Here is a 22,531-nt window from a genome sequence, read left to right as displayed (position 1 = left end):
AATTAAAAAGAAACACACACGCACAAAGCTTTTTCGCATTGACAGTTTCTACACACACACAACATAAGATTTTTGCTATTGTTTGTTTCTATTTGGTGTATGTATGCGTTTGATTGAACGGTTATGATCCGAATGAATGAACTGGATAGTGAACTATGAACTAGATTACTGAACTAGTTCAGTCAAAAGAGCTGAACTATTGAACTAGATCTTTCAAATGAACTTGATTGTACAACTCTAATGGGTACTTTACACGGTGTGTTTTTTACATATGAGTTGTCACTTCTCCAATACAAAATATATATGCAAAGTGACAACTCATATGTAAAAAACATATCGTGTAAAGTACCCATAACCTGTAATTGGGCCATGGACTTGAACATATGAATTTTCCAAAAACATATGATAATAGTTCCATATTTTGGTTACAGATGGCTAAGCAACTTACTGAAATTGATAACAGCAATAGGTCTGTACGATATTGTAGAAATTCGTACAAATATTTACTGAATGCTGTTCGATAACAAAATTATCCATCAAAAGAGAGCGAGTTTGGAGAGATTTCTGGAGAGTTTTGTGACTGATAACTTGAAAATTTTTGCGGGACAAATTTTCCCAGCAAAAGCAAGTCTGATCAGATGACTTTTAATCACCTGTTCAAAGTTGTCAAAAGTATAAAATATTCAAATAACATAATCGTAAATATTAATCAGATTGAAAATGTTTACTGAATGTTGTCATTTTTTTAATTTTTTTCCTTTGAAAGTGTATAAAATGCAAGGACGAACCTAATAATACCAACTGATGTCTTCATTTGCTGTCAAAACATTTTTTAAATCAAAAATAACAAATATTACTCTTTTATAAAGAATATCTGTGTACAACATCTTTAAGCTTCGCGATGAATATTTTACCGTTTTCTTCTACATATTTTGGATACTTCGCGCAAAAAATTTTATAGCAAATGAAGACTACGGTTTGAATTCGCCTTTTGCTTCACCTTGTTAAATTCGCCTTGCACAATTTATACAGTTGGACACAAAGCCCACCTGATTGTTATGTTTGTTAGGCCATGTTTATATTATAGCCTTTTGCAGGGTTAACCTTCTTAATGAGGATTTATTTGACGTATACGCAAAGGAATTGACATTTGAAAAATTTCAAAAAAATTGCTCTGTTTCAGAACCAAGAAGCTACTATTTTTTACTACGATAACATTTTTTTCTTTATGTTATCGGAAAAAATAGTAAAAGTTAGTAGATTCTTTCAGTTCTGGAACAGACCATATATAAATGTGCCTTGGACGTTTCTATGAAAATGTGAAACGAAAAGTTTTATAATGTCATGTTCACACGAGCGTTTCAATTACATTGTTCGCCGGTCGAACGACGTACTCGAATTAACCCGTTTCCACTACATCATTCGTAATTAACAATAACATAAACAAAATTGCCTTCATTTTTGTTTCCTTGTTTTTACGAAAATTTGAACCGAAAACACATAAAACATACATTAAATGAATAGGAAAAGCAATAGACTTTCCTTCAAACGCATCTTCTATATTTAACTAAACACATTTTATTCATTTTTTCCATAAATTCTGAATAATTTTGTATTTTCAATATATTTTTATATGTTTCTATTTTCAAAATTATGCCTGTGAAGTTATATTGGAAATTATATTGGAAAAATTAATTTTTAGCAAAGGCGCAAACCATTCACAGGGTGACTCAGAGAAAACATATTTAACTAAAATTGGAGAACAAATTGAATCGCAAATTATGGTCATAACTATTAAAATAACGGTAAAGTATAAACAGTTCTGAACAAAATGAATGAAGGAGGCATAAATACGTGTTTAATATATATCAAAGAGCTGTATTGAAAAAGACACTGAACAGAACAGCCCATTGTGCCAAAACTATAAAAGATGGGCGGACGAAACTTGGCTTAAATTAAAGGCCTCTTGAATAGCTATCAGCCCATATATAGGTTTTATCCGAAATCAATTTCAGAGATCTGCATTTTTGCGATCTACCTTGGGCCCACCTATGAAAAAGACACTAAACAGAACAGCCCATTGTGCAAAAACTATAAAAGATGGGCGGACGAAACTTGGCTTTAATTAAAGGCCTCTTGAATAGCTATCAGCCCATATATAGGTTTTATCCGAAATCAATTTCAGAGATCTGCATTTTGCGATCTACCTTGGGCCCACCTATGAAATATATACTGAACATAATAGCCCACTGTTCCAAAACTATAAAATATGGGCGGACGAAACTTGGCTTAAATTAAAGGCCTCTTGAATAGCTATCAGCCCATATATAGGTTTTATCCGAAATCAATTTCAGAGATCTGCATTTTTGCGATCTACCTTGGGCCCACCTATGAAAAAGACACTAAACAGAACAGCCCATTGTGCAAAAACTATAAAAGATGGGCGGACGAAACTTGGGTTAAATTAAAGGCCTCTTGAATAGCTATCAGCCCATGTATAGATTTTATCCGAAATCAATTTCAGAGATCTGCATTTTGCGATCTACCTTGGGCCCACCTATGAAATATATACTGAACATAATAGCCCATTGTGCAAAAACTATAAAAGATGGGCGGACGAAACTTGGCTTAAATTAAAGGTCTCTTGAATAGCTATCAGCCCATGTATAGATTTTAGTGTCTTTTTCATAGGTGGGCCCAAGGTAGATCGCAAAAATGCAGATCTCTGAAATTGATTTCGGATAAAACCTATATATGGGCTGATAGCTATTCAAGAGGCCTTTAATTTAAGCCAAGTTTCGTCCGCCCATCTTTTATAGTTTTGGCACAGTGGTTTATTATGTTCAGTATATATTTCATAGGTGGGCCCAAGGTAGATCGCAAAATGCAGATCTCTGAAATTTATTTCGGATAAAATCTATACATGGGCTGATAGCTATTCAAGAGGCCTTTAATTTAAGCCAAGTTTCGTCCGCCCATCTTTTATAGTTTTTGCACAATGGGCTGTTCTGTTTAGTGTCTTTTTCATAGGTGGGCCCAAGGTAGATCGCAAAAATGCAGATCTCTGAAATTGATTTCGGATAAAACCTATATATGGGCTGATAGCTATTCAAGAGGCTTTTAATTTAAGCCAAGTTTCGTCCGCCCATCTTTTATAGTTTTGGCACAATGGGCTGTTCTGTTCAGTGTCTTTTTCAATACAGCTCTTTGATATATATTAAACACGTATTTATGCCTCCTTCATTCATTTTGTTCAGAATTGTTTATACTTTACCGTTATTTTAATAGTTATGACCATAAATTATAATTTGCGATCAAATTTGTTCTCCAATTTTAGTTAAATATGTTTTCTCTGAGTCACCCTGTGAATGGTTTGCGCCTTTGCTAAAAATTAATTTTTCCAATATAACTTCACAGGCATTTCAAAATTAAAGAGAGAGAGACATGTCAAAACAATGTTTGTGTATGCAGACTTTCAGTTATTTGTTTCCTTTTTGGTTCTGATTTTTTACGCGATTTTGAACTAATGGACAAGAAATGTGTGTGGAATTAAGAAGGAAACACAACCAACTTCCTTCTGCATCTATATAAAATGTTTAGTTCATTAATTTTCATTCATCTTTTTTCCTTCTTTCTAAAAATTTTTGTGTTTTCAACAAATTTTTCAATCTTGAATTTAGACATGTCATAATTAATTTTTTCGATAAATTCTCTCATTTGTTAGGGATGGGACCATGATACAATAAGAAAGGTAGCATTATCAGCCCAGCTGAAGCCCAGCATTGCAATTGCATTGAATTTATGTCAAATTTTGACATCTTATGTTACCAAAAACGGCAGTTGCTGCTACCTCCTTATTGTATCATGGATGGGACATTCTTTTCCGTCGTTCAGAGAGTATTTCTAATCGAACAACGTAGTTCGTTCATAGAATTTTGTGTGGGGAAATAAGTAATTTATTCGTAGTTATGGGTCGAACAACGAAAAGAGAACGAACGACGTACCGTGGAAACGGGCTATAAGGGTTTGTTTACACTATTTCTGACCATAACATGGTACAAATACACAGGTAGCCGCATCGGCAATTTTTGGTAACATAAGATGTAAAAATTTGACATCAATTAAATGCAATTGACACATTATGTTACCATCAGCTGGCATGATAATGCTACCTGTATTATTGTACCATGGACCATAATTATATGGTATATATTCTTGATCAGGCTAAAATTCTAAGACAATTTAGCCATGTCCGTCTGTCTGTTATAATCACTCTAGCGTCCGCAATAATTGAGATAGAACGCTAAAATTTTGCACCCTACTGTATTTTTTTTCCATAGGCAGATCCAATTCAAAGATGGGTGTCAACGTTTTGGTATAGCTTCCATATAACGGTATCACCCGATTTAATACGTTCGCGGACGTGAATGCTATAGCATTCATTTTCATGGTGACGTAGAATGGCGTGAATGCTATAGCATGTGGGTTAATGTTAGAAATTTGTCATGTTTAACTTAAATTCTTTATACCATTGATATATCAGACTATAATGTGAAGTTAAAATCAAATATTATCCTAAACGTATCTTGTTTTAGTAATATTATGATTTTTGTACCTAAATTCAAGGTACCTTCTTCAATTAACCGCTAGAATAGGTTACTTTTTGTGAATTTTAAAATCATTTTTGATTATTCAATAGAAAACATTTTCCTTTTTGCATACTGTTGATAATTAAGGAAGAATTATGGTAAATTCCAGTTTTAGAGTCCGTTGGAGAATGTTCAATATCGATGGCGAAGCTACCCCATGGGTGGGGAGGCTTCGCCACTTTTTAGACATTTTGTAAATTTTCAAAAAAAATATTTTAAAAACATAATTATAATCATTTATATACCAAAACTTATAGTCAAGATATGCTAATATTTGTACCAAAAATAATATTTGAAAAAAACTTTAACGGTGCCGGTATGAGAGCATTTTAAACAAAAACGTGGCGAAGGCGCCCCATGTTACCATATATCCATAATATAATAAATAAAAAATTGTAATAATATTAATAATTAATTAATAAATACACAAAAATTAGTTTCGAAAAAATTGGGTGTAATTTTTTGCACCTCTTTGAGTTCTTTTTGCGACCGCGAACGTGTTAATGTATTTTGAGAATTTTATCTACATTTTATGACCCAACATTTCCCCCCAAATTTGCTTCAATGTTTGGCGCCCAATTCTAAATATTCACTAGTGTCCAGTCACATTATGCAAGGTTAGTTACCATAGAATGAAATGAATGAAATTCTTGTCAGACTATGATTATTAGCCATTGCCTCATTTAGTTTGGTTAGGGGTAGTTTACACTATATGTAAATGTCATATGACATGAAATTTTCCATCATTATATAGGCGCTAATATGTGCAATATTGGGGACTTTTCTTACGCCATTTTCTTTGTGCGTCCACACCAGCAAAAATTTAATAAAATTACGTCTCCATATTGCTTGCGTGGGTAGATATGGAATGTTTTTATTTCGTGTCATATGACATTTACATATAGTGTAAACTACCCCTTAGAGTTGAGCGACAACCAAAACGAAATTATATACGTAGGTGGTACGACTTAGCTAATATTGACTATCATCCTTGCAAAGTAACAATTTAGAAATGTAACTCAAAAACTAGATTTTAGAATAAATTGCAATAATTTATTTTTGTTTCTTTGTTTTCTTTTTCGGTCTTGTAATAAAAAATAAACTATCCCGGTTGAAAATTATGTGAAAATTATAACAAATATCTCATTTTAATATAAATAAATCGTCATTATTCAATTGATAAAAAATTGTTGTGTGTATATACAAATAGTAGTGTTGAATACAACTTTGACAAAAATACCAATTAAATGACTATTATTACTAGTAGAAGAAATGAAACAAGACCAAACAGTCAATATAGTAGTTAGTGGGTTTCTTCTTGTTGTTGTTTGTTTTACTTAAAGCTAATGGTTTGCAATAATTTATATATTTGTGACATTATAACTTGGCAGAAAGCTTATTCGAACAGGCGAGCACAATTTGAAATGGCCAGCCAACAATGGAGGAAGCCATACGTTCTCTTTCTTTTTGCAGCTTCTTTTAATCGGTGCCAAAATATTTTTGACCAAAATGATTTGGTGCAACGGGGTGTAATTCGGATGTGAGTATTTTCAAACGTGGAAATGTACGAACAAGACAAGTTGCAGCCAAGGGAGTGCAAAAGAGATTAGACAGAATGATACTACTTTCGGGTACACCGTGTTCTTTAAGGACATTGACAGCCTAAAAGAAGCAACAAATAAATATTAACAACAAATTTAGTTAGTGTTTAATTTTCAAGATCCTCATACCTGTAATACTGTGTTACCCGTCGACATTATCGGGTACATAAGTAAAATTTGCCGACGAGCAATGTCATCGGGAAAACGTGCATACACCACACGAGCTGTGTGAGTATCTGAATCAGATTCAACCAAAATTTTACCAATTCTTATGGAACGACAGCAATCACGTAAACCCTGTTCCATAGCCTCGCCGGACCGTATAATGGAAACACCACAATTGCCAGATTGATATTTTAAACCATTGTAAATGGCACCAGTTGGTGTTTCAACGCTGCAATCGGAATATGGCAATTGATTTAAGGACTCTTCAATGACTAGACGTATAAGACGATCGGCATAAAATTTAAAATCACTTCTTGTGGTGTTTCTGAAAGAGACAAAGAAATACACATATGAATCAGAAATGTGAAAATAAATGAAGTATTAACATTAAAATTTATTTACAATACTCGAGTGTAGGACCGGTAGAGGTTCCATTTTTACTCACTACACTCAGGGTATGTGGAGCAAGTTGAATGTAGTGGCTGGTTTTGAAACTTTTTCCACAGAAAGTTTTCAAAAATTACATTTTTGTCAAAAATAGCCCGCCTGCGGCCGCGATTTAAGACTTTCTTCTATGGACAGATGCTAAACAGGGCTAACACGAAATACGGACTTCCAAAACATGATAAACATATTGGCGTGATCAGCATTCCAAGATCTACCTGTGGACAAGTACATTCATCTTATGCCGTTTTTTCTACTTTATATTTTTATGAATTATATTATGAAATGTCAACAAAAGCATCGACATTTTGCCATTTACATTTCCAAATTAATGGTGATGACAAATTAACGATAATATCGATAGTAATCGATTTTTTGAAATGAAATATCGAAAATATCTAATGTTGGGCATATCGATAGTCTGCCAGCTCTAATCACAAACTATTGGTCTGTTCCAGAACTGCAAGAATCTACTAATTTTTACTATTTTTTCCGATAACATAAATGAAAAAATGTTATCGTAGTAAAAAATAGTAGCTTCTTGCAGGTTCTGGAACAGAGCATATGTTGGAGGCAAAGGGACCTGGACGTGCGCTAGATCGATTTCCTGTCGAAACAAGCCATTCTTGATTTCTATTAAAGGATCTATTAGACTTCCATGAAAGACCACGTAGTCTCCTCCAACCAGCCTTCTATCAAATAGTTTTATCTAAAAATTTTAATAGCAACGAAATGATTTCTTCCGAGTCTATCATAAACTATTTTTTATACTGATGACCTGCTTCAATGTGTTGACTTGACCTTGGCCTTCAATGCTTCAGAACTATTGAATAATTTATTGAATAAATTAACATATATTTAATATCGTTGGCCCAATGTTTAAGCCTTATATACATTACTTAAAATTATGTCCTTTCATACGTAATCCCAGCATTTCGCACTGGTCTTAAACACTTTTAGAGTCTGGCCGCTGGCTGTGATATTATAAGAATTCAGGTCCTTGATACGATATGGAATACATCACAAGACCTGATTTTTAATTGTATAAATGTGTTTTCTATGGTTGACCGACATACATACACACATACATAAATATAAATCGAACCCACAAACTAAAATGATACGTGGAATCTTTGGAATCTTCACTCAAGTTCGTTCGTTTGTATGTATGTTTTGTTTTTATGTCAATTAACCTATATAAACTTTTTTCAAAACAAAATCATCTCCCTCGTCTCTCTCTCTCTTACTCAAAAGAAGAAAATACTTACTTATCCCTTATGATTGTTAATAGCTCGTGAACTTGTGGATTACATTGTAATATTTTGAAATTGGGTCCATATTCACGTAGTATTTCCTCCTGTGACGTTACAGCAGGTATCGGCAAATTATCATTGGCAACATTTTCCGTTCCCGAACCCACCTCCATCAACAATCCTTGTTGCGTTTGTGTTGTTGTTGTGGTATTGTTAGCATCGTCACTTGCGGCATTTTTATTCTCTGTATTGGTTAAATTCTCAGTAGATGCACACATTTTTTGTTGTTTGTAAATTTCAAAAACAATGAACGACTCGATATGCGACGATTCCCGTTCTATTAAGTACTCGTCCGGTTAGTTATAAAATGAACTTTTTGTTTTATTTAGTTTCTTCTTTCTATTTATTTACAAACTCATGGAATTAAGTACGGCCACAGCTGATTTAAATTGAAGAAAACGTGATGAATTGACTTGCGGTGAAAAGTTAAATACGGCTACTGCGCGTAACCTTTTACGTCATACGCCCGACAAAAGAAAGTTGTCATTTTCCTACCTGTACACAGTGTTGCCAGTATTGGGGATTTCTCCCCAAACTAGGAAAAAATTTTAAAACATGGGGAACAAAATTTAGGATTATCCCAGCAAAATTTGACGGAAGGGGTTCTTTGCGATGACGTGATTTCATGTCATCTTTTGCATTGGTTCAAAGGAAGTCGTGAAACATCCGATCTTTTCATTAGGATTTGAACCAATGCAAAGGAAGTCGTGAAAGATCCGATCTTTTCATCAGCATTTGTACCCATTCCATCGATCCAATAGAGATGACGTTTGTGTTTTTAGCTCTGTTCCAGAACTAAAAAGTTTTTACAATTTTTACCACTTTTACACATTTTGCGTTCCCGTACACAAAATTTATATGAAAATCGTTTACGACTTTTACAACTTTTACGACTTTTACCACTTTATAAAGTACGGGAACAGGTCATTTATTTATACACCTGTTTATTTTCATTTTGGTATGTTCCAGTACTGCAAAAATCTACTAATTTTTACTATTTTTTCCGATAACATAAAGGAAAAATTTTTATCGTAGTAAAAATAAGTAGATTCTTGCAGTTTCTGGAACAGACCAAAGTTGTTAGAACTGTCGTCGTGATGTTGTCTTACATTTCCTGCATATCAAACAACTAAAAATTCTAAACAATTGGTATTATATGAAGCTCGAAATGTCTGCAATAAAAATGAAGTCCCAACCATCGAGCTAAAAATAGAATTGGACTGCACACATTGCTATTTTAAAAGTTCCCTTGTCTGTCTAAATCTGACATAGAATGAAATCAATTAAATCTCGCTTCTTGGAATTAAAAAAAAGTCCGAAACGAAAAGGAACAAGAATCTGAAAATAAAGAAGAAACGACTTTTGGAAAGAAACAATTAAAAATAAATTGATTAAGCATAAATGGTATTTTCCATAAAAAGTCTCTCCTCCCCGTTCGTTACATTTTGTTCTTAGAGATCCCTAAAGGAAGCCGGGTTGTAGATCCCTACATACATATTTTCGTCACTAAACAAAAGAGTATAAATTACCAAAATGTTGTTATAAAATACATAACAAAATTATAAAATAAAAGTAATTTACGAAATAAAAATACTTAAAGGAGTGCATTTGGAGTCCATGTCGAAATCTGAACTGGTGATGGGAAGATAATTGAAAAAACCTTTTGTAAGATGAAAGAATATCAGTTGCGGAGAACGGAGGAAGTAATCTTTTGCGTTGCAGCGGTGGAGATTACATTGCAATTTTGGATGTAAACTTTTGAAAAACTAAACTGATAAATTAATTGTAGTTATTTCATGAATTCGTTTGAATTAATAAAGAGTTTTGTTTTTCATGAAAACCATACATATTTCAATACAGCATTTCCATTTTCCAAACAATACATGAAAATTTCATGCCAAGGGGTTGGTGAAAATGACATGCCAAAGCATTGGTTAAAATGACATGTCAAAGCATGGGTGAAAATGACGTGTCAAAGCATTGGTGAAAATGACATGTCAAATCATTGGTGGAAATGACATGCCAAAGCATTGGTGGAAATGACATGTCAACGCATTGGTTAAAATGACATGCTTAGGATCCAGAAAAGAACGTCATCTTTTGGGGTCCACGCTCATATAAAATTCATCGATGAAGATGCTAAAAAGATGACATGCTAGATCACTTGCACCCATGATTGAATGTCATCTTTGGCATCGAACATTTTGCTGGGTATTTAATGAAAAAAAAACAAAAACATCATTGTGATTTAAAGTTCAAAGAAATTTATACGCGAAGGGATAGGTAGTTGAAATCCACTCGATTTCATAATTGTAAACGTAATACAACATTACAAACAAGAACAAATTTCTATGTGGTTGTTGTTGAGTTGTATTTGTTGTAGTATTTACTTTAAGCGGTTTTTCCACGATCTGCTTTTTATATATTTATGCATAGCAACTGTCACTTTTTCTCGCCCATATGCAATTCCATCTGCACGGCAAAATTTTATTTTTCATTAGTTTTCTGTTGTTTTCGTCATGGTATAAGTAAAGAGGTAGATTTAAATGAAAACATATACGTGGATTTCGTAAATGTAAACCAAGCTTTATGCTAAGTTTACATTCACGAAATCCATTCGATTTCAACTGTCAAATCCATAGGTTAAACGTCAAATGAAATCCAAGGATTTCAGATGAGATTTCATTTGACGTTTGAGATATGGAATTGACAGTTGAAATCGAGTGGATTTCGTAAATGTAAACTTAGCATTATGATTTCACAACAGAGTTATGAAAAATGCACTTCGATTTTATAAGCAGTTGCTGTAGAGATCCCTACAGAAAAAAAGTTGGTTAATCCCTACACATTTCTTCAAAAGATAAGCAAGAGTGCTGGGTATAAACGTACTATTAGCTAACCTTTCTTAAGGGTTGTTTACACCATCTATCAATGTCGTATGAGATGTCAAATTTTCTACCTGCGAATGTTGTACACATATTGTGACCACTATGAAAATTGTCATCTATCAAAATGATTTGGCAACTCATATGTAAATTTTTCATTTAGGGAGCGCTCTATTTGGTACGGCATTCTCGTATGTAAACATAAATTTATCAGCTGTTTTCTGGCATTCTCAAAAAAAAAATTGAAAAACAAAATCTTTTAAATAAGGAAATGGAAAGTTATGTATATTTAAGTCTTTAGAAAAGTAAATAAAGGGTGTTTATAATGTTATTTTCAGATCGATGGGTCGAAAGGAGCAGTGTTGGAAATTATTGCTTTGTGGCAAAACATGAATGCCTCTATAATCCCAAAAACCTATTCTACCACAACAAACATATTCATTTTCCTTCAACCAAAATTAAAAATTTGCGCAAATTTGTAACTCAACAATAAATGTAAACAATGACAAAAACAGCTGTTTTTATATTTATAGGTTATGTCATACGAAAATAAGACTTGTAGGTATGAACGCACAAATTGAAAGTTGTATGGATGACGTCAATTTTGACAAACATAGAGAATGTCGAATGGGTGAAAGAAATGACAGCTCATATGACATTGATAGATGGTGTAAACAGCCCGTTAGGCCGTCATCAGACCATCTGCTTTTTCACATGTATGACATCAGCTGTTCTGTATATTAGAGGTAATTTACACGAGGAAACAATGTTTCCTCTAAAACGTGTGTTCCGTTTTGATTCTCATTCGTAATTGCATTTTCAGGGTTGCGCTGTTTAACAAGCGTAGACGTACGTTTTTACATTAAGTTACCAAAAATGATTATCTACCTATTGTACATGAATATTCAAAAAACAATTCTTTGGAAAACTACAAAAACAGGTAAAAAGAAAGGGTTAATAATATAAATAACCATTCATGAACAATTCCGTAAAAAGTATGACACATGAGGGTAAAAATACCTGTATTACCTGTAGTAAATTGTTAAAAAATGGGTATCAATTCATGAAGTAGTGAAATACCTTACTATAACAATTACAAGAAACATTTTTTTACAACACAAAATAAATAAATTATTATGAAATTATTATTTATTTCTTGCACATATCCATCCAAAAGTGCCTTTTGTACGTTTTTGTACAATCATTTCTACATTTGTTCCCAACACTGACCAATTTTGCGAATGAGAATCAAAACGGAACACACGTTTTAGAGGAAACAAGGAAACATTGTTTCCTCGTGTAAATTACCTCTTAGTATACCTAAAGTGACAACATACATGTGAAAAAGCAGATGGTCTGATGGCCGCCTTATTAAACCATGGTTTGTACTTCTTTATTTTTAACTAATCCCAGCAATTAGTTTGCATCCGCGGATGCAGTTGAATCACTACAAGTGTACAGTACATTTGCCGTTGGAGTACATATTTTTCTATGAATTCACTTATGAATTTTACAAGGGAGCGCACAGCTAGGATGCACTCCGTTTTCGATCCAACTCACAGCTTTTGAGGTAGTCGTTTGGATTGAATTTAAAGCCTCTCTTCGGATGGCATTTTTAATGAATCTAAAGATGCAGTAAAAATGCAAGCTATTGCGAAATATCCCAGAATAAATAAAATGAATTTTTTATTTTTGTAAAACAAGAATACAAAGAACTTTATTATATAAACACAAATTAAAAAAGTTTCCATTAAATTCAATCAAATTTGAGTGTACTTCCTCCCTTCTCTATTTAATCCAAGCGCATCTGATTGTCTTTCATCATCCTGAAGTTGTTTTATGTTGCCTTCCCACCACTAGTTCAGCTATCGACATGGACTCCAACTCCACTCCATTAAAAATTTCCGACTCGTGAATTACCGCAAAAATGTTCGCAACATAAGTTGTTATTTCTTTATTTTATAACAAATTCTTCGAAATGTATACACTCTTGTTTATCTTTTGAAAAAATGTGTAGGGATCAACCAACTGTTTTTTTCTGTAGGGATCTCTACAGCAACTGCTTATAAAATGTATCGAACGGAGTGCATTTTTCATAACTCTGTTGGACTACACCGAAAGATGTGTGGAATACTTAGAATTTTAGACATTCTTTTTTGTATCTGGAAAAAGACTGCGACAAATTTTGTAGGGATTAACATAATCTGCCTTATATGATCTATTCTTATAGGGATTTTTACGCGAGTGCTTCTAAAATGTATCGAACGGAGGAAATTTTTCATAACTCCGTGTGGATTGTATCGAAAGACGTAGTGAAATCATAACTCTGCATTGGACTACTTATCCTTGGTCACACTAGATGGTTTCATTGAAACAATTTCGTGAAATCCAGGGTTCCTAGGTCGATTTCCATACTAGAGTAAAATCATGAAGTTGCTGTAGTGAGGAACTCGATTTAAGAATCCCTAAAAGTTTCAATGAAACCACTCTAGTGTGACCTTCCACCTTCCAAACTTTTTCCTCGGTCTTTGGTTCTAAAGGTGTGAACAGAATGAAATACGCCGCTTTTTTCACGCTCAGTTTCATGTCAAAGATTAAAGGCCAAGTACTACCTAATTCAAATGCTGCCTAATTAATTTGAATTAGGTAGTACTTTGACTTAAAGGGGTGAGTACATAAGCTGCCTCGCCTGCTTACCTTGCTTGCTTCTGATAAAAGAATAAAAAAGAAAAGGGCAATCCAGTTCGAAATTTGCTCGGCCTCCTTTATTCTTTTATGGGTCTATCTTGTATTGCCACTAAACTTGAGTTGCGTTGTCAGTTGTCTGCGCGACTGAGACGAAATGTTGTACCATTATTGTCAACTCAACTGGGTGGTCGATAAACATGTTATCGATCAGTGTTTTTTCAAACTCGTGACCTCTATTCGCCAAAAAAAAAAAAAACATTTTAAAAATAATTGCGCTTTGGATAACTCTTTTGTGTATTCTGGACAATATTTTAATATTTTGGCTGAGTTTTCCAGCAAATTTGGAAAACAGCCCAAGATTGGAATATAACCTGCCCATTGAATCTTCGGATCGTCAAGTTTTATTTGCTGTCCCAAAAAAGATAAGTTCGGTGGAATTATTTTTTGATGATGAATGGACATTGAAGTACAGGACATTGCATCTATTAGAAGAAATTTGAGGGACAAGTCGAATCCATTGGAATTGCCATCTGCACTGTAAGCTGATGATCATGTGGAAAGATTTGTATAATCAGTAAATTGTTTCAGGTTTAAGGCGTATTATCGATTGCCAAAGGATGCCGTAGTTTACGTTGTGGAAACGTTAAAGACTTCAAAGTAAGTTACAGATCAACAGCAATACCCCCACTTTTAAAAGTGTGCGCAGCGTTGCAATTCTTTGAGGACGGAAGTTTCCAAAAGTCCCATGGCAATCATTTCAACAATTGCATGGCTCAATCTACATTGTCGAGAGTATTGAAGGAAATCGTCCACTTGATAGAGGACAAATTGTGTGTTTCGAAGTTGACAGAGGAGGAAAAAAGGCAAAATAAAAACCATTTTTATCCAAAAACGAAATTCCTTGGTGTAGTTGGCTATATAGATGGAGCACATGTGCACATTATGGTCCAAAGGAGGATGTTCGTCATTTGTACTTAAACTGAACCTACTGTATTTGTCACCAAATTCATTTGCAAAAGATTTGCTGCTGTCCGCTCCAAAGGCGATAAATTCACTTATTGTGATGGACCACCACCAGTGTCGTTGAAGTTTATTTTATTTTGAGGCATTTTCTTTTTCAACTTTGGTTTAAAGTGAATCCAGGCTCTGCCACTCCTTCAGGTATTCGTGTTGGAGGTTCATGGCTGTTTAAACTGTCCGAAATGGACCTCCACGCTTCATCCGCTGTGGCTTGGGTTTCACCAAAACTCCCGAACTTCTCGGGCTAAGTTTGGATTTTCACTCAGTTTATCAATTAATATTTCGAACTGTTGGTTTGCGTTAATTTCACCATATTAATACACAAAATTAATTAATGATGCAAAGAATCAATAATTGTTAACAAAATGTTTATTTTTCCTTCTATTTTACTTCTTGTTTCTTCAAAAATGTTCACTGCAACTTAAAATTGGTGGTTGCTGAAAAACAGCCGCTTCGTGAACTGAGATTCGCAACTTCAGTTGAGAGTTTCCATACGTGGATCAATTTTGACAACTGGCAACGCCACTCAACGATAGTTGTTATCGATGATCGACCCCTTATTTTTATTATGTCAGAAGTGAAGCAGGAAAGCAAGGCAATCAGGCAAGGCAGCTTATGAACGCAGGCCTTTAGTATTTTACATGAGACTGAGCGTGATAAAGCGGCGTATTTCATTGTGTTTTTACCTTAAGCCGCCCGGCTTTCTTGCTTAGCCCACTTAGCGCCGAGAATTTTTTTTTCCGAGAAAACTTAAAATTTTTTATGAAAATTTTTCTCTAAAACGTATAGTTTTCCTGCAATCGGGCCTTCTTTTAAAAGTTCCAAAAACTTTGGAGAGTAATATAGGTGTATCCTTACATGCCAATCCCATGGTTTTTGATTGAGAAAATACTCTTACTATATTCCTAACAAATCCCTGACTTTAACATTTTTGCATGGTTTAATAAGAACCCTGTAGGAAATGTCAATAGTGAATCTATACTGACTTACTACTGACATTGTCTACAGTACTACTGACAAACTGTAGACAACTAATGTAATTTCCTATAGACATTTTGTATGAACGTGTCATTCGAAAGTCAGTACTGACAATGGAACTAGTATGTCAATAGTAAGTCAGTAGTTCCTGGGGAACCATGTGTTGACATTGGAGGTAGTGAGTCAGTATAGACATTGGAGGTAGTAAGTCAGTATAGACATTGGAGGTAGTAAGTCAGTATAGACATTGGAGGTAGTGAGTCAATAGTACCAGATTTTCAATACTAAACTTTTCAGCTTATTTGGAACTTTTCATAGATAAAACAGCTAAATAGTACCTTTAATAAGAATATGAAGCTACACATTTGTTTAAATACTATATTTCATTAAAGAATAAAACAAATAATATTGAAAATGCTAAAAATGTACAAATTGCGTATTACAGTATTTTTATCTTTTTAAATGGCTAAGCCAAAGATACCACATAAGTAAAAATTAGTAAATAAAGACAATTTTTTCAAGGCTGCCTAAACATTTTAACATATAAATAATGAAAAACGTTTTTGTTTTATTTTCTTGGCCAAGTCGCACCAGTGACTTATCTGCTTAAAATAGGTCTTCTTCTGTTGCACTTAACGTTTTATCGGGCGATTCGCTGAATATTGATATAACATCTAGGAATTGAAAAGAATAAACATGTATGTATAAATAAACATAAACAATATGTCCTTAAATTTGCTTGCCTATTACAGCTGTATAACATTGGAAAAATCTCACAATCGATTTTTGCCAAATAATTCTTCAACATTGTAATTCATTATTATGTTTAGTTGCATTCAGCATTTCCAGCGAGACGGGACAATATATACATCAGGCTCCACAATCTTCTCTAAAGGTTTCACATAATGTCTAATACCCCGTTTATATATAACCGGATTTAACAAACCGACTGGGTTTTAAATGTCAATTCCATTGCTTATATTTCAAACAAATCCTCTCAAAGAAGGTTAACCCTGCAAAAAGTTCTAATATAAACAGCATATAATTGTCGAAATTTCACCACAAATGTTGTAAGTCGCCTCAGAATTCGTACTATAGAATTGTTTATTTTTCCCATGTCTTTAATATTTTCTTTTGCTCATACTTGTTATTGAAATTATACGCTTTAAGTTTTCACGATATTTTATTGATTTTCACAAAAACACTTTTTTCACCAACCGCAAAAATTATTTTACGCCAAACAATTAAGAAAATTATAAAAGATGCTTCGTTGGGCTGTCATCTGTCAATATACACAATGCTTCTTCTTATTAAGGTAAAGGTATCAATAGTTGACAACCTGGTGACAAAGTGTTGACTTTGTCACCATATTAGTAGACAAAGTGGCGACATGTCAACACATGACCCCACACTTCCTACAGGGAAAGGTTAGCTAAAGCTTTCTGTCAATTTAAATTTTTTCTTTCGACTGTTCCTAAAACGACAAAACAATATACACAATCTTTGTATGTGTGTGTGCTGTTTGAATAATATGCCAAACAATTTTAAAAACAATCGAATTCAATGGTTTTTAAATTCGTGTTTAGACTATTAGTATGGAAGAAATTTGTCAGCTTATCATTGAAACAAACATTTTATCATATCCGAAACTCGATTATGTGGAGAAACCTTGGCCCTTCATTCATTTTTCGTGTTTTTTATAAAATGCTCAAAAGTGGTATTGTAAACAATCCCACTTGTTGCTTTTGTGTTTACCAATTTTGATGTTTTAGGAATTCAGGAAAAACGAGGGTTTTATAGATTTTTTTCATTTAAATCTACCTCTTTAATTATACCATGCATTTTTGATTAAATTTTTATCGCATATTTAAATTTTTCATAAAAAGTCGAAAGTTACAAAAAAGTCGATTTTTTTTTGAACAACTTGGGTTTTTGGCCAAATGCGTGGAAATGCGTAGGTCAAATTAGGCGTTATCAGCGTGAACTTACAGATAACAGATAATGCTATAACAAAAAGCAAAAAACCCCACAAAAATATTCGAATAAACCAGAGTTTAACGACAATTTTGCCAACCATTTTTTGTGGCGTTTAAACGACCAGTGGCTTTATCTGGGTTAATTCATTTCTGGTAGAAGATCAAAGATCAAGTTCGACCTAATTGAAATGTGGTTCTGACATTACTTTATTCCTTTACCAGAAATGAAATTAACAAGAAAGCCGATGCCTTCCTACTTCATTTCTGACATAACAGAAAAAAAAGGATAAAGAAGAAAAGGGCAACCCATGGTTTAATAAGAAAGGTTAGCCAAAGCTTCCTGTTAATTTAAATTTTTTCTTTCGACTATTCCTAAAACGTCAAAACAATATACACAATCTTTGTATGTGTGTGTGTGCTGTTTGAATAATATGCCAAACAATTTTAAAAACAATCGAATTCAATGGTTTTTAAATTCGTGTTTAGACTATTAGTATGGAAGAAATTTGTCAGCTTATCATTGAAACAAACATTTTATCATATCCGAAACTCGATTATGTGGAGAAACCTTGGCCCTTCATTCATTTTTCGTGTTTTTTATAAAATGCTCAAAAGTGGTATTGTAAACAATCCCACTTGTTGCTTTTGTGTTTACCAATTTTGATGTTTTAGGAATTCAGGAAAAACGAGGGTTTTATAGATTTTTTTCATTTAAATCTACCTCTTTAATTATACCATGCATTTTTGATTAAATTTTTATCGCATATTTAAATTTTTCATCAAAAGTCGAAAATTACAAAAAAGTCGATTTTTTTTTTTTTTTGAACAACTTGGGTTTTTGGCCAAATGCGTGGAAATGCGTAGGTCAAATTAGGCGTTATCAGCGTGAACTTACAGATAACAGATAATGCTATAACAAAAAGCAAAAAACCCCACAAAAATATTCGAATAAACCAGAGTTTAACGACAATTTTGCCAACCATTTTTTGTGGCGTTTAAACGACCAGTGGCTTTATCTGGGTTAATTCATTTCTGGTAGAAGATCAAAGATCAAGTTCGACCTAATTGAAATGTGGTTCTGACATTACTTTATTCCTTTACCAGAAATGAAATTAACAAGAAAGCCGATGCCTTCCTACTTCATTTCTGACATAACAGAAAAAAAGGATAAAGAAGAAAAGGGCAACCCATGGTTTAATAAGAAAGGTTAGCCAAAGCTTCCTGTTAATTTAAATTTTTTCTTTCGACTATTCCTAAAACGTCAAAACAATATACACAATCTTTGTATGTGTTTGTGCTGTTTGAATAATATGCCAAACAATTTTAAAAACAATCGAATTCAATGGTTTTTAAATTCGTGTTTAGACTATTAGTATGGAAGAAATTTGTCAGCTTATCATTGAAACAAACATTTTATCATATCCGAAACTCGATTATGTGGAGAAACCTTGACCCTTCATTCATTTTTCGTGTTTTTTATAAAATGCTCAAAAGTGGTATTGTAAACAATCCCACTTGTTGCTTTTGTGTTTACCAATTTTGATGTTTTAGGAATTCAGGAAAAACAAGGGTTTTATAGATTTTTTTCATTTAAATCTACCTCTTTACTTATACCATGGGGCAACCTACTTCGAAATTGGCGCGGCCTTCTTTATTCTTTTATTTTATGTTATGCCAGAAATGAAGCAGGAATGTCAGGCCTTAAAGGTAGAAACAAAATGAAATACGCCGCTTTTCCACGCACAGTTTCATGTAAAATACTAAAGGCCAAGTACTACCTAATTCAAATGAATTAGGCAGCTATTGAATTAGGTAGTACTTGGCCTTTAATCTTTTACATGAAACTGATAGTCTGTTCCAGAACCTGCAAGAAGCTACTATTTTTTACTACGATAACATTTTTTCCTTTATGTTATCGGAAAAAATAGTAGAAATTAGTAGATTCTTGCAGTTCTGGAACAGACCATGAGCGTGAAAAAACGGCTTATTTCATTCTGTTCACACCCTAAAGGCCTACGTACACAAGCTGCCTTGCCTAGTTGCCTTGCTTGCTTCTGATATAAGAATAAAAAAGAAAAGGGCAACCCAGTTCGAAATTTGCTCTGCCTCCTTTATTCTTTTATTTTTATTATGTCAAAAATGAAGCAGGAAAGCAAGGCAACCAGGCAAAGCAGCTTATGTACCCAGGGGCTCAATTATTTTTCTATGAAAATGTGAAATGAAAACTTTTATAAAGGAGAAACTGTCAAATGAAAAAATATAAAGGAAATATTTTTCATTTCAAATTTTCATAGAACAAGAATCCAGCCCCAGGCCTTGATGGTAGAAACACAATGACTTTGTTGCTTGCTTCACGCTCAATTTTAAATGAATAAAGCCCAAGTTCTACCTAATTCAAATGGGATCCTGCATTTATTTATTCTTTTACACAAGTTGAGGCTTGAATAAACATGAATTTCTCATTGTGTTCTCACCTTATAGGCCTGGCGAGGCAGCTTATTTACCTAGGCTTTAAAGGCCTGCGTACATAATCTGCCTTGCCTGCTTACCTTGCTTACTTTTGATCATGACACAATTACCCAGGTAGTGGCATCGTAAAATTTGGAATATGTAAAGCAAGGCAATCAGGCAGAGCAGCTTATGGACGCAGGCCTGAATGTCCAATTTACATGAGCAACTTTTTCGTCATTTGGAGCTGTTTCGTCATTTATTTACTAAAACAGGCAACATTTTGCGTTATTTACCATACAAAAATAAATCACGATAGCTGCGTCATTTATTCTAAACAACGCACGAAAACACCATACTATTATAAGTAGCCCTGTTTTTTTTTTGTCATAAACTACCAAAAAATGCAACTGTTTTAAGATGTCTTTGTTTGTTTGTGTGTGTTGTAGAAAAACAAAAATACTCAAACGATGACAAAAGTGAAAATAAATGTGTAAAAAACTTGCAAAAATTATGCTTTTTTTGTTTTTAGAATTAATTTAAGTTATTCGATACACATTTGTGTTGTGAAATTCCTATTTCTATGAATAAATATATTGTGTGCGTGTGTTTGTGTTATTGTATAAGTGTATATGTGCGTAAGCAAATGACGCAAAAAACAGATGTAAATACCCTTCATTCGATTCTAGAATTTCGTAAAACGAAATCATTTAATGTGCATATGTAAATTGGACTTAACTTTTTTTAGTTTTACAATAATCAAGTTCTATGTATGTTAATTTTCTCTCAGTGTATACGTTACTTGACATTTATGTAGTACGTGAACTCTGGCAGAAATAAAAGAATAAAAACAAAACAACAAAAACAAATTACTTAATATTAGTTTTTCATTCAAGTTAAAACTTATGATTTAATAGGGAAATAATCATAATACGAACTAAATAAATTAATAATAATGCTTGTTAAAGAATTCTACATTTATTTTCCATATTTCTGTATCAAAATGCATTAATTTGCTTATCATACACTTCCCACATTCCCATATACCTGTCTTTCTTGTAGGGTTGCCATATCGCCATATCGGACGAATCACCATATGATGAGATGGTGATGGTAACATCATATTTTCTAGAAGGGAAAGAATGGAAGAATTGAAATAATTACGCGATTTTTTAGTGTCATTTCGATATTTAGATTAAAACGGTGAAGGTGTTTGCGCCGCAATAAACAAAATAACGACAATTGAATCGAGACGACGTGTGTGAATGTATGTTAAATAACAAATAATTTATGATGTGTATGGCAATTAATGAATAAAAACATCAGTACAACAAAATCTATTGAAAATTCTCTAGCTCTCATTGCCTCCTCTTCTCTATTGTGTATTGCAAAAAATAGTGTGAAATAAATAAAAATTGCTGCAATTTTCTAAAAATAAGGCCGAAGGTATCAGTGTGAAAATTGTTTATATTACAACAAATAGTAAAACTGTTTGTGTACTAAATTCTACGCGACGCTCGTTGGATTGTCTTAAAACTTAGCGCACAAAGTTTGCTATCAAAAATCAAAATAGTGGCTCCAAAGTCCAAGCAATTCTTTACAATTAACCATCTTTCCTCTTCAAAATTAAAGGGTAGGGGTAAGCACTATAATATTTGCATAATTTATATTTGTGTTCATTTAACTTTAACTTATATAATTGAATTATCTAAAAGAATAATAATATAGAAAAAATCTCTGAAGCAACAACAATCGGCCGTAAAATTTTTGTTGTGGGGGCAAATCATTTGTGCTTTTATCTGTGCCAATGTCTGGTGTATGTGTAGCGGCCCCCCATATGTACTTTAGTATGTGTGTACGTGTGTTTCGCCGACTGTCTCTGTGTTGTTTTTGTTTTGTTTTACTGTGCCCCCCTACAACACAAAACAAACGAGAAGTATGTTTTGATAAGAAAAAAAAAAAACAATAAGGCAAGAACCTTTTCTTAAAGACGGTTTGTTGTTGTTTGTAAGTACATAATGTCAGTAGCCAACAAAAGACTAAAAATTATTCTTATTAGATAATAGCGATAGACGGAAATATGATGGAATACAGTGAAAATTGATTAGACCAACAGTTTTGTGTGTCATCTTTTTGGCCCAATATGTGCTGCCAAAGGCGCTGATGGAGCATGTTAAGTTTAGAACAGCTATGAACAGGGAATTGTAACTTACCCCGTGTTGTTGTTGTTGTAGCAGGATGAAACCTATGTAGGAGCATAGGTTTAATGCTGGGTTGGCATCCGCTGGCCGAAACACTATGGTTTCATGGTGAAACTATGAATGTATGTTCGAGAAATGGAAGTTGTGTAAGAGCAAGCGTAAG

The 22,531-nt window shown here is 33.4% G+C and overlaps 2 protein-coding genes and 1 long non-coding RNA gene across 9 annotated transcripts in view; 1 reads left to right on the top strand and 2 right to left on the bottom strand.

The window, feature by feature from the left end:
- Positions 1-5,680: 5,680 nt before the first annotated feature.
- Positions 5,681-8,610, bottom strand: kri (uracil phosphoribosyltransferase krishah). Its single transcript, XM_073964321.1, has 3 exons — positions 8,128-8,610; positions 6,380-6,740; positions 5,681-6,311 (listed from the first exon to the last, which is right to left on the bottom strand). Exons 1-3 carry the CDS (start codon positions 8,388-8,390, stop codon positions 6,129-6,131), a joined length of 807 nt encoding a protein of 268 aa, XP_073820422.1. The 5' UTR covers positions 8,391-8,610; the 3' UTR covers positions 5,681-6,128.
- A 12,271-nt stretch (positions 8,611-20,881) lies between these two features.
- LOC141389931 (uncharacterized) lies at positions 20,882-22,493 on the bottom strand. The gene is made up of 3 exons (XR_012409231.1): positions 22,381-22,493; positions 21,215-21,295; positions 20,882-20,994 (listed from the first exon to the last, which is right to left on the bottom strand). It is a non-coding gene; the product is annotated as an uncharacterized lncRNA (long non-coding RNA).
- Positions 20,981-22,531, top strand: part of DPCoAC (dephosphocoenzyme A carrier) — a 48,100-nt gene continuing 46,549 nt past the window's right edge. The window contains exons 1-2 of one of the 7 annotated variants that reach the window (XM_073962209.1): positions 20,981-21,434; positions 21,566-21,800. The gene's annotated coding sequence lies outside the window, so the exon portion shown is untranslated. Of the gene's footprint in view, positions 21,807-22,531 lie in introns of all 7 variants that reach the window. The other 6 variants (XM_073962204.1, XM_073962207.1, XM_073962208.1 and 3 more) reach the window with 6 other exon arrangements.

This window comes from Musca autumnalis, unplaced genomic scaffold (assembly GCF_047663935.1).
Source record: "Musca autumnalis isolate F117 unplaced genomic scaffold, ASM4766393v1 scaffold_1, whole genome shotgun sequence".
In the NCBI taxonomy this organism is placed as follows: Eukaryota; Metazoa; Arthropoda; class Insecta; order Diptera; family Muscidae; genus Musca; species Musca autumnalis.
This window is presented reverse-complemented; position numbering and strand designations above follow the sequence as displayed.